The 12544-nt window shown below is 44.2% G+C and overlaps 1 protein-coding gene across 1 annotated transcript in view; it reads right to left on the bottom strand.

Moving 5' to 3' along the window:
• The window catches only part of ptprfa (protein tyrosine phosphatase receptor type Fa), a 196385-nt gene that overhangs the window by 78151 nt on the left and 105690 nt on the right, over positions 1-12544 (bottom strand). The window contains exons 7-10 of the mRNA XM_080017516.1: positions 4959-5228; positions 2814-3395; positions 2352-2488; positions 992-1136 (exon numbers count right to left, since the gene is read on the bottom strand). Of these exons, the coding sequence (XP_079873642.1) occupies positions 992-1136; positions 2352-2488; positions 2814-3395; positions 4959-5228 (1134 nt within the window). The remainder of the gene's footprint in view (positions 1-991; positions 1137-2351; positions 2489-2813; positions 3396-4958; positions 5229-12544) is intronic.

Genomic DNA, 12544 nt, shown 5'->3' with positions numbered 1-12544 from the left:
TATAAACCATGCTTTGGCAAAGCCAAGGAACAACAAAGGGTGGTGAAGAAGAGTCAGCAGTGATGGCCCAGGGAAGGGTCTTTAGTCACGGTACACTTTCCCTGACACGGTCGATTGTTCTACAACCAGGATGACGAAGGGAGTGAAATCCCAGCGGTCCAGCTTCAAGGACCTCTGGTCTTACAGGGAACCCATGGAATGTGGCCACTGACATATGGGCTGTCACAGCCAACAACAAGAATAAATAGCCCAGAAGCCGTGCAGAATATACCACGGCTTCAAATTGTGTATTTCAAGCCAGAAACAAAGAAACATGGAATTCAAGGCAGCGAACATTATGTTCTCGGGGTTGGGGCTGCAGAATGGAAGTGTGGAAAGCAGAACACTCGACACCCTGCGTTAGGCCATTTTCTAAATGACCGAGTAGAATTATACGGGAGCGTGAAATTTACAATACGAGCGGTCCGCACCACAGCCTGTGTGGATAATAGCTCGGCCTGGGCTCACATCACGCGTCCTATGCTTCTCCTCGGCTGAAGTGCGGATACTTGCAGGCTTTATTACGGTGTTTTTCAGAAATGTAACGGCTGGTGGCAAGACATTCATTATGCACGGAAAGCACAACCCACCCCCAAAACAGAGCGACCAGAGCTGAAGTGCACATCTATAAGGATTCGGCATCAAGACAATGGTTTGCCATTTTATAGAAGACTACTTAATAGCTGTGCTATTTGTTTGTAGCTTGATTTAAGTGCTGACGGCACGATACTCCAGCAGTCATGCAATCTCTCGCCTTAATGGAAGAGGCACACAAACTAATTGCCCAAGCTAGATCTGAGACATAAGCCGAATGGTTGAGAAGAACAAACACAGCTTAAAAAATGGTATCCCGTATTGCTGCTGTGTCTACTGTGGTGGAAGCAGACAAATACATCAAGAGTCAGGCGAAAAAATGGAAGAAAGGAACTATTTATGATGTTGTGCTACTTACTGGACTGGGCCGTCCTGGCCTCGATGGGCTGAGAAAATACACCTAAACCCATTTCAGAGCGAGCGGCCAAAGAGAACACGTAAAGGGTATCTGGTTTCAGACCATCCACACCGTAGGAGCCCGCTGGCTCAAACGTGACGTGGTGCTGCAGAGAAACAAAGAGAAAGAGAAGAGTGACAGTGAAGGAAGAACAGTGCACGAATACCTAAATGAACTCAAAAGTCGAGGCTACGCGAAGGCTAGAAAGATAGAACCCCCACACCAATGTTAGAAATATAATCTTGGATACAAACCGCAAAGAAGTTTGACGCTCCAAAAGGGTGTACTGAAAGTTCAACCTCAGACTTTGAAAGCACTTAATGTTGACGGAATAGTCGTGTTTTTTAACATTTTTAAAGGACATAAACTGTCCATAAATGTCACAGTAGACTTACTTATTACTGCTGCACTACACTCTACAGACACCTTTAGTGCACCTAAATGATTTGCATCAATTTCACCAAAGACTACCGCATACTAATATCTAGGGCTACAGACATTCCTCTATAATCCCATTCGAATTTGTATGCTTTATTATTTTCAATATTTAAATATATTGGATTTTTTTTAATGCTCAGATTTAGAACTGAGAGGGCTTGACGGACAGTTTCGCAGCTTCGCAGCTCCAATCAGAGCGATTTTTTCTCCAAACAAAGCAAAACTCGAGATGTATTGAATTGACTCAGTTTCCTGCTGCCGCCCCGCCATGGAGCGGATCGCAGTTCGCTCCTGAGAAAAATCCCGCCCGTGTTATCACGGTGCAAGGGAACATGCCCCGCAGCTCGGCACGGTCCGTAAGCCGGTAGTTGGGAACCTCTGCACTAGAGGACATTCTGTCCGTGATTGTCGGGTTTATTTCCCACTTTCATCGCCACATCTGTGGAATTACTGGACATTCTGGTCAAAGGTGGACTTGGCACACCATCACTGGGAATATTTCTCTCTAATGTGCGTCCACTGTGCAGCAAACTGGATGAACTTATATTGAACTTTACCACGTGTGAATTGATTCACTAACATGAGTCAAAACATTTATAATAAATCGTTTATTTATTTGAAAAAATACACAATCGAAAGGCAATTTCGGGATTCGAATAGTTAAATTTTTTTTGTATTCAAATTCTATTCAGCATGACGCATTCTAATAGATATATTCAAAGGAAACACCTAAGAGGAAAATGTAGACTTGTGAAAAATAAACTTAAATAAACTCTTAAAATGTTACATCCGAGAAAGGTTTTAAATACAAAATATTAACCTAGTCTAGAGAACATTACAGTTATTATAAGCAAATTGAATCTTGGCTGTGATTGCTAGTTACCTTGTTGCCCGTGTCACTGGCTTCCCAATAAAGGAGCTCAAAGCTGATTATCTGGTCCTGGACTGGCCAAAGCCACGACAGCATGATGCGCGTGTCCAGCTCGGCCTCTGCCTCGAAACCAGATGGCTGGGCGGGAACTTTGGGAAAGAGAAGGGGGAATGAAATTGAAGGAGAAATAGTTAAAGAGAGAGAGAGAGAGAGAGAGAGAGAGAGATGGAAGGAGAGACAGTGAAAAGCACAGTGGACACACACCAGATGTTCGTGGGATGATTCGCTTAGATGGCAAAATTGTGTTGTCACGATATGACAATTTCGTAAATTCATCACAGAAGACCACAAGACCATAAACAAAAGCATAAAATATTACTCCGCCCGAATATCTTAACGCTACACGCTGAAAATATATACGCTCCAGAACCACGGCAGCATTTTGGTGTGGAGAGCAGATGAAAGTGTTCTTACCCCCTTGCTGGGTCTTAACCAGCAGCATGTCGGAGAGGGGTCCGTCCCCCACGGAGGTGAACCCCAGCACCCTCAGGCCGTAGGTGATGTCCATGGTCAGGCCGGAGATGGTGGTGAGCCGGCTGTCGTCCGTGTTGTGCTTCTGCCAGGTGCTGATGGGGGCGTCGTGGTCGGGGCTGAAATAGACCCGGTAGCCTCGCACCTGGCCATTGGGCTCCTCGGGTGGCTCCCACTGGACCAGCATGGTGCTGGAGCTCAGCATGCGCGCCTGGACGTGCAGGGGTGGGGAGGAGGGCGCCTGCTCGCTGGTGCGGCTGTCTATGATGCCGCTGGGCGGCCCGCGGCCCACGTTGTTGACGGCCATGACGCGAAACTCGTACTCGGAATAGGGGCTGAGGCCACCGATGCTGTAGCGGGTGGTGGCCACGCCGTCCACTTCCTGGAAACCGTTGTCGGACACCTTGGGGTGGTACTGGATCACATAGTACGACACAGGCTCCGGGTTTCCTGAGTCCCATGTCAGGGTCACGCTGGTGGCCGTGGTCTCCGTCACAATGAGGGAGGTTGGTGGTTTTGGCAGCGCTGTCACGAAAGCAGAGGGACATAAAACATGTTTCTCTCCATTGCACTTCTTATCACATTGACTATCATCATTAAACATTATCCCTTGACAAGTTAGAAAATCAAGAAAACAAATTAATTTGTTCAGCCTGCACCCTGCGCTGCGTACAACACACACGGCACCAAAATTTCAGTCTGTATTGTTTTGATTTGTTTTGAAGGTCTTCGCTTTGGTCTTTTCAATTGGAAATGATGTACGCATATGCATATAGAGCGCTGAAGTGAGATCCGATCACAAGTGGTTATTTGAGATGCATTCTTTTATTTATTTTTTTAACCTGTGCTGTCAGCATGCTGGGCATACAACACAGAGTATTTGTGCCATTGCATCTAGGACAGAGTTAGTCTGCAAGTGGAGTTCAAGTTCTCATCCTGCAATGCAACTCTTTGTTCATTCTTAAATCATCAAGAGCTGCTGCAATAACTCTGTCCTGTGGACGACCTGTAGAATGACAAGAGCACAGTTTTTGGTTATAGAGAACCACCACCAACCCCCCTCTTTGGACTATTTATCATGTTTGGGTCTATAAACAACTGATCACTACTCCAAGAGGGGGAGAATCACCACGGGTGAGACAAATAAACATAGAAACAAACAACAACATGTGCATGGAAAAACATAAACATAGAAACAAACAACAACATGTATATGGAAAAACATAAACATAGAAACAAACAACAACATGTACATCAAAAAACATGAACATCAGACGACATGTATCGAAAAAAATTGGTTAATTAGGTCCAGGAAAACTGGGACAGCAGTTTTGGCCTCTTCCTGCCATTGTTATGGCAGTAAATGAGGGAGGAAAGGAGAGGGATGCAACCAGGAGGGTGCTGGAGGTGTGTTCAAGGTGTAAGGTGTAAATAGATGTACTTAAAGCTTTCCACTTGTGATCGGATCATCCAAGACGCATGTTAATGCCAGGTGTAAACAGGGCCTATCATTAAGTTTTTAATCTGAAGATCCTTTACTTTCTTTGTAAAAATCCAAGAAGTCTGTGTAATTTATCCTTGACAATTTCTTACCATTCCAGGCCATCGCGAGTGCGGAATTTGTGCTCCAATGATACTGCTTTTATTAAGAAAATATTTGTTTATAGCAATAGATTTCTTAAAAAACAAATTTTGATTTCTAGCCACATTATGACCTGCTTTTCAGTGTCTTGCTGTGGCAATAATGCTTTTAACGGGTGAGAAATCCGAAAGGCAATAGAAATCCAGAACCTGAGGCAATTTTGAGTGGGTTCTCACAACTGCAGAGCGTTCAGCAGGTGGCCAAAAGTTCAAAAGCAGAGTAGCGGTACCTACGCAGGGAAAGGCCAGTACTTAGACATCGGTAGGAAACTTTTCAACAAGTTGTTGTTTAAAAAAACAACTGATCCTTGGCAGTAACCAGATACATGTAATGCATTTCCAATATGGTTTGTATCAAGCACAGGGGTTAGAAGTATGTTGGAAGTAACAAGCTCCTTTGACAGGTCATAATTGGGCCTCCATGGGTGCTGGCCCAGTAGTCCTCACCTTTGACGGTGATCTGGGCCGTGGTCTCGATCATGCCAAGGGGGGAAATGGCCACGCAGGTGTAGTTGGTGGACTGGCGGATGTTGGTGAGCTCCAGGACGTTGCGTCCCACCGGCATGGCGTCCTCCCGCGTCAGCTCCACCGCCCCGCTGATCCACTTGACGTAGGGCATGGGGGCGCCCACCGCCACGCAGGTCAGGTTGACGCTGCCGCCCGGCATCACCTCGTGGTTCGTGGGGGGGATAGAGAAACGGGGGGGTACACGGCGAACTGCGATAGGGGGGCGGAGAGGAGATGGGAGAGTGTGAGCGGACACAAGCACAGAAGAAAGATAAGAAGTGAGGGGACTCAAGCCTCGCTTTTCACCCGGGACGCTACCTTTGGCCTGGACTGGCTTTTGCTGTGCACCGGTGTCGGCGTTGGAACCAGTCAGTGTTGGTTGCTGTTGGTATTGGCATTGGCATTTGTATTGGTATTGGAATCGGGATTGGGATTGGTGGATACAAAAAGCTACGTAATACCACGTCAGCTTTTCTGCTAGATGCAAGTGTCCAAATAAGCCCTTCACAGCTTTTTGCATTAAAATGTCTCCCAACTTTTGTGTCTCCCAAGTGGTGTTTCCCTTATTTAACAAGGCGATTAGAATGCACCTGGAGTCTCCTCCCGCTTCTCAGCGGTCCGATTTTTCCTCCCATCGCAAAGGGCTCAGTACACAGAGGAAAATACAGATGGCTCCTCACTGGTTTCTCTTTTTTCCCCTTAGCCTTTAGAAATCCCCCAAAGTTCTGAGGATCCGCTCTTCATTTCATTACCTCCGAATTAGTGCAGCGCAACGCTGCATGCATAAAATATGCAGTCGCCGCCGTTTGCAGAGCTTAAGTGCTTGTCCTGTGACTTAACTAAGCAGAGTCACAAAAGATGACTCACAAAGTGCAACTGAGGCTAAGGGATGAAGCATGGGGCTTGGAGAGCTTACTTTGTGGCTCTTCTGAGGGTTTTGGTTTGCGGTGAAAGATTCATGGCGACTGCGGAGCTTTTAAGTGAAAGGTGTGAGCGTTTCTTTGCATTGCATTGTGCAGGTATCTAACCACGAGAACAAACGGCCACAAAGCCAATGTGAATTAGGGGGAGAACCTTCATGCTGAGGGAGTCACTTGACTCTTTTAAATTAAAGCAGCGGTGCAGGGAAGTTTACCATAAATGATTCACATAACCAGCTCGGAAAAAGTGGTCTTAAGTGGTGGACGACATTTTAGCCAATTTAAAAAATACATTCTTCACTGGCTGCCATCAAGATTCTCACTGGAGACTGACGTCGGAATACAGACAACTATGACGAAAGGTTTAGAAAGAGAGAAAGAGGATCAGAGGGGAAAAAATGGAGGAAATGGAGCGCATAGGGTACGGAAAGGTGGAGACGAATAAGTAAAAAGAGTTGGAGGGGAGAGCGGATAAGTAAGAAAAAGGCAGGAAAAAAGGGTTGAGCTGAGCAGTGAGTCAGTGAAAAGCTACTTTTCCCCCCGATCCCAGCCGCAAAAGATCCAGTATAATGAATTCATATTATTTCTTAATAAGGTTATTCACAAATCTATTAAGGGTATTTAGTCAAATTCGAATGCTATAATTTGGTTCTTTCTGCCTCTATATGTACACCTGGCCACCCCGATTGAAGAATCCTTTTCTAGAGTCCCTTCCCAGTGTTTCTCATACTTATTAGCTATTTAGGTTCATGCTTTTTTGTGGCATTTGGGTTTAGGGTTTCTTTTCTGATAATATCATTCTGAAAAGGTGATTCCAGGATATACAGTAAATTGACGTGAGTTTTTTTCACCGATGTCGGGCGACATTTTTAAAAGCATCCCCAAAAGAGACCTGATCATCTATTTGGAAAGTGTCTACCTGAGGTCAGGGCGATTTGAACCGCCAGGCAGCTGGCGGAGACTGCATATTTGAGGGGGAATATGTCTTTGTAGAAAATAGCATTATTAAGTCGGGACATTTACACCAAGTGCACAGCAAAAAGGCGAGCAGTGACATTTAATTTCCAGACTGCTCTTCCAAAACACACTGATGGCTTGTGGCACTGCCATTAAAGGAATACGGTAGAAATGCGGCATTTCAAATGGCCCTCCCAGTTTCTTTGCCACCTTGGATTAATCATCTCAAATTTCTTTCATTCGTTTCAACACTGACATCATAAATACTGCTCCATTTTTGTGTCTGTGTTGTCGAGAAAATGCAGAAATAATTACAATTTTTGTACATTTGCGTTCACAGCAATTGTCTGTGTGTGTTGGAAGATAATACCAGACATAGATAATTCTTATTACAGGAGGATGAAAAGGGTTAAAATGCACTTTTTTACCTGAATATAACTCCCAACGTTCCATTGGCAAAGCAATTAAAATTATTCTCAACATCTCTGGCTATAGCCATTAGTCACATAATCAACAGATTTTGCGATTTGGGTCAATTTACATGACAATAAGATGCACCAGAAATACAAATCTGGGGCTGATTTACAGTATGTGACGTATATATGGCACTGGAAGTGTTTACCCAAAAACCCAACTTTACTCCACACAAGGTATGAGGGAATTTGTATGTCTCTATTCAACTTGATTTCGAATCCGCTTGTTTTGACATCACTGTGGTCCATTTCGTCCCCCATTGACTCCTCTTAAAGTCATGTCGGACTGGTGAGGGGAGACTTTTGGGGTAATTTTATCTAACTTCTGCCTGAGGCAATCTTCAATGTCCGTAGGGCTTGTGAGGATAATCAGAAAGGTCTACGTTAGTCGGTGGGATGATTACGAACCATGAGGTCCACCCTAAATATGGGGAAATGGTCATAGTGTAATGAGAAGACTGAATTGGAAGACATGGACATATATATATATATATATATATATATATATATATATATATATATATATATATATATATATATATATGTATATATCTGTCTTGGTCAGAGCACGGGTTGTTAATTGCTGGTGTTAGGGTTAAGGTTGAAATGAAATGAACAATGCCATTTAGAGACTAACAGGGCAACGACGTACAGTATTTAAGTTATAGATTATGACATTTCACATCAAATGATACATTACTATACATGACAAATGACATTAGATGTTAATATAAGACATACGATATAAGACATAATAACACTGACGGAAGGCAGACACAAGCTCTTATTTTTGTTCGGCATGCCAGAGAGGAGGAAGAGAAGCGCAGCGGATAGGGGAAGCCGGGAAGGGATAATCTCATTCCTGATAAAGGGAGAAATGTCAAGGATAGAGTGGGAACAGCTTCAGGAACAGCGGGGGCTAGGGTGCGGAAATTAAATGAGTTAATTGGGGGGGGGGGGGGGGGCTCATTCTCAGGACGGTCAAACGAAACAACAGGCAGAGGGTTCAGAGTTAAGGGATTTAGCAGGTGGTGCCTTCCAGGGCTTCATTGGGCGACATGGATTAAAGCTGTTGGTGAAACTCAGATTTGAGGAAAATCTTGTCGTAAAATGGAGATGCGTGTGCGCGTGTCCACAAGAGAGTAGAAATGTTACTACAAAGCCATTCAGGGAGATTCCAAGCTTGGATGGGAATTCAACCGGACTGAGAAAACGGTGGTTCATTTGGAAAAAAGACACAAGTCAACTCTGAGTCCCACGGATCACGTCAGTTAGGGGCGTCACACGTGAGGACCGTAAACTAATATCCCGTCTGTGTATGATGTGGCCTAAAGCTTGCACATAATCCTACAGGAGGAGAATCTAAAGTCTCCAGTGTCAGCACTAAAAATCCTACTTTTGTTGTGCTGGATGCGTACCAATTTAAAAGCTGTGCAAAAGAGGCCCCCACCTAATGTTTTAGAACTACCGAGGGTTGCAGGATCAGCGGTATCAAATGCCACTTTCGGGGTCAAGAAAAACTAAGGAGTCAATTTTCCAGCATGGGATGACATGCTGCGGAGAACACTGAAAAACGACCGGTAATCAACAGCAATCAGCTGATTGCTTCACCAGATTCTTCTAGAAACCGGCTTGTTATTATCCGAGTTGCCGGTGATCTATGCGAGGGCTCAACAGAAGGAGAGAATTTTAGAGTTTTCCAATAATCTTCCAAGTAAATTGCACTTCTTTTTTGGGGCTAATTAGTTATTAATGTTTATGCATGAGTTATTAATGAGCTTCTAACGATTTTCAAGACAGATTGACAAGAGCGTATCAAAAACGTCCTTGGAAAGTCTGAGGGGGAGAATGTCAAGAGAGCGAGTCGACGACAGAAATGCCCCCAAAAAAAAATCTACGAGGCCTTTTGCCGTCATAAGGAATCCTAGGGGATGTTGATGGGAGGGAGCCAATCGGATAATTTGACACGTCTCTCTTGTAACACCGCGTGAGGCCTCTATGGCGCATCAACAGAAGAACAGACTTCAGGAACCATCAGCACCGCCCATGTCTAATGAAGTCGCATCCTGCCTGGTTTTAAAACTTTGAGATGAAGTTGTGAGGGATTGGACTGTCCTCCGTGCAGGTTGAACGTATTGATATTTTTGGTGTTGCGGTCACAGTTAATCCACGTCTGTGAAACGGAGCCTCACCGAAGCCACCACGCGCTAAGGTCACCGCAGAGACAAAAAGAGCTCCCTGGAATGACATGGCGGTTGATCTTAAACCTATGGAATCCGACCTCTGCTTGTCTCCATAAATGCATCAATGAATCGTTACATAAAGTTAGTCGATCACAGAAACAGATCAAACAGAACGGAAGAACTGAAACATTAATGCGTGAATTAATCATTGAAAAAATGTAGAACTCAAAGCGATGGAGGTTTGAGATGAGAAACCTGCGTTATGGAAGAGCATGGACGGAGCAGTTCAATGTGACGTTTGCAAACAGACAAGAACCGGCAATGGAGTCCCATGAAGTGCATGCCGACGCATGGATATAACGCCTGGTACGTTGAAAGGACAACTATGATTAAAAGCGGATGAAGGAGAGGCTGGGGCCTTTGACTTCACATACTACATTATCGTAGTTGTGCAAGGAAACGAGTAAAGATGAAACAGTTTGAGCAGAGGTTCGCTGAAGAAGACCTGTTTTTTGCGGCCTTCTTCAAACAGTTTCATGACTTTAGGTTAGGTTTCTTGGTCAACTTGTTTTGGGGATTTTGGAGAGGTGTCACTGGAAATACAGATTTCTGCATATTTTTATTATTATTATGGGCACCTATCACCTTTATGGGGAACCTAATGTCACATGACAGAGATTTAACGCAATGCATAAGTTGTTTCTTATTATCAGAGGCAATGCACCAATTTTAATTTCCAAAATTAGACTAAATTCGGTCACTTTTCATGGCCCTGAGGTGGTCCTAAGATACAGTATGCACAACAGACATCTGTACTCTTCAATGTAATATAATTGCTTCACAAAGCATTTTATTCTCTCTTAATTAAAAAAAAAGAAAACAATCTTGAATTCTTGAAAGGAAAATATCCACGGCAGAATTTAATCCGAAAATCACCTTCCGCAGACTTTAATCTCGAGCTCCATTGTTCCTCTAAAGTCTGGATGTTTTAGCCACGCAAAGCAAAACTGATTCGAGCCGATTCAGCTCACTGAGACAACTGCAAACTCCTAATGCTTTCTCCCTGCGGTCAACTGGGATGCAACTTTTTAAAGTTAATAAAAGACCGTTATTTAAATCTGAAGACCTGATTTACGAGGCCCAAACCCTGAACCTCGCACAGCTGCAGGCATGCTGGATATTTGTTCTCTGATCTCGGGTTAAATCACAAAATAAATCAAATAAGAACGAGAAAGCGCCCACCGCCGACGCTGCTTTTCTTCCATTTCAAACACAAACACAAGCTGAGGTTGTTTTTCACATTGCCACGCTAATTCTCGCTGCCCTGAATCTGAACCTAATTAATGATGGTTTGAAAAAGAAGAATATTTCTTATAAGACGGCTGTGTGGAATACTTCACACTGATTGGTCAAGGGAAGAATCGAAGAATGACCGCTGTCTGCTAATAATGACTGTTGACACGGGCAATCGCTTCTGCCTGTGTGTTATTCAGACAGACACTCGCTATTGTCCTGGATCACAATGTCTGCCAGTGGTTTACAAACTCTCTTGCAAAAAATATGTCAATGTACTGTTGACTCTTTTCAATCCAAATTTTCAAAGGTCACCAAAGGTGTGCCGCAGGGGTCAATTTTGGGTCCTTTACTTTTCACATTGCATATCAATAATGTCATCTCTTTTGATAATGGCCGTAAGGTTCATTTCTACGCTGATGACACAGTGCTGTATGCACCTGCTCCTACACTGGGAGTAGTGATTTTATGGACATCTTTTGATTCAAACCAGCTCTTACTTTGAGAGCTTAAACTTAAAAATAAATGCAATTCTCTAGATCACTCACTTTGAACGAAACTGACTGCTATATAAGCACTTTGGATGGCACTGAAATTGAGAGAGTGCCCCACGACAAGTATCTCCGTATATTTGTTGATGAAAAGCTGTCTTTCAAAATACATGTTGAGGAGCTCACTAAAAAGTTAAGAGTGACACTCGGGCTCCTTTTTAGAAACAGCTCATGCTTTTTTGGGTGAAAATAGGAGGCTTTTAGTCCAGTCTACCTACTGTCAGTACTCGATTATGGTGACATTATCTATACGCACGCTGCCTCTACCACTCTGAAACAGCTTGACACTGTTTATCACTCAGCACTTTGTTTTATTATCCGTGATCACTTTAGAAACTCACCATAGCAACCTTTATCAGTAGGTGGGATGGCCGTCCCTGGCGACTAGGAGAACTTAGAATTTACTCCTGTTTGTTTACAAAGCTATCTTACACATGCTACCAAACTACCTGACATCACCCATCAAATGGAATTCAACTAATTTCCGGACTAGACGAATAATGGCGAATAATGTGCTTACGTTGCTACATCCTATTTTTCTTAACGGAAGCTCTTAAACTAGGCACACTTGTTATAAAATAATTTTTAATCGATTTAGGGTCTCAATGTATTCTTTTATTCAGTAAGTAAATTAGTAAGTATGCAACCATTAGTTAGTAAGCAACCAAGGCGGGGGCTATTTTGACCGGCTGGTTGTGCATTATCCCTTACTTAGGCATTTGTGGAAAAGCTGTTTTCTTTCCTTAAATAGGTACTGAGTGAAACGAGAAGCGAGCACAGTGAAACTGTTAAGACAGAGGGTGAGAAGGGGGGTGGAGAGGAAGAGGACGTGCAGACGTGCACCTGCGGACGCAGCGGCCATGCTGAACCGCGATGGAGATCACAATGTAGTGCAACGCGAGGCATGCAGAACATGCGGTGGTGCATGTCACATGACGTGCAGTGAGCACTGTGACAGCAAGGACTAGCGCGGGGAGGGCATGGACTGAAAGGTGGGTCAGTGGGGTGAGGAGGGTGAGGAGGAGCCGGGGGAGGGTGTTCCTGACAGTGGCCGGGACGGGCCTGAGGCGCCCGGCGAGATGCCGGCGCAGCACGGCTCCAGTCTGCCGGACCCTCGGCTTAAAAGGAGACTTACAGGAGAGTTTTGAA

This window comes from Zeus faber (assembly GCF_960531495.2).
Source record: "Zeus faber genome assembly, chromosome: 1".
In the NCBI taxonomy this organism is placed as follows: Eukaryota; Metazoa; Chordata; class Actinopteri; order Zeiformes; family Zeidae; genus Zeus; species Zeus faber.
Note: the sequence above shows the minus strand (reverse complement) of the source record. Positions and strands in the feature narration are given on the sequence as shown.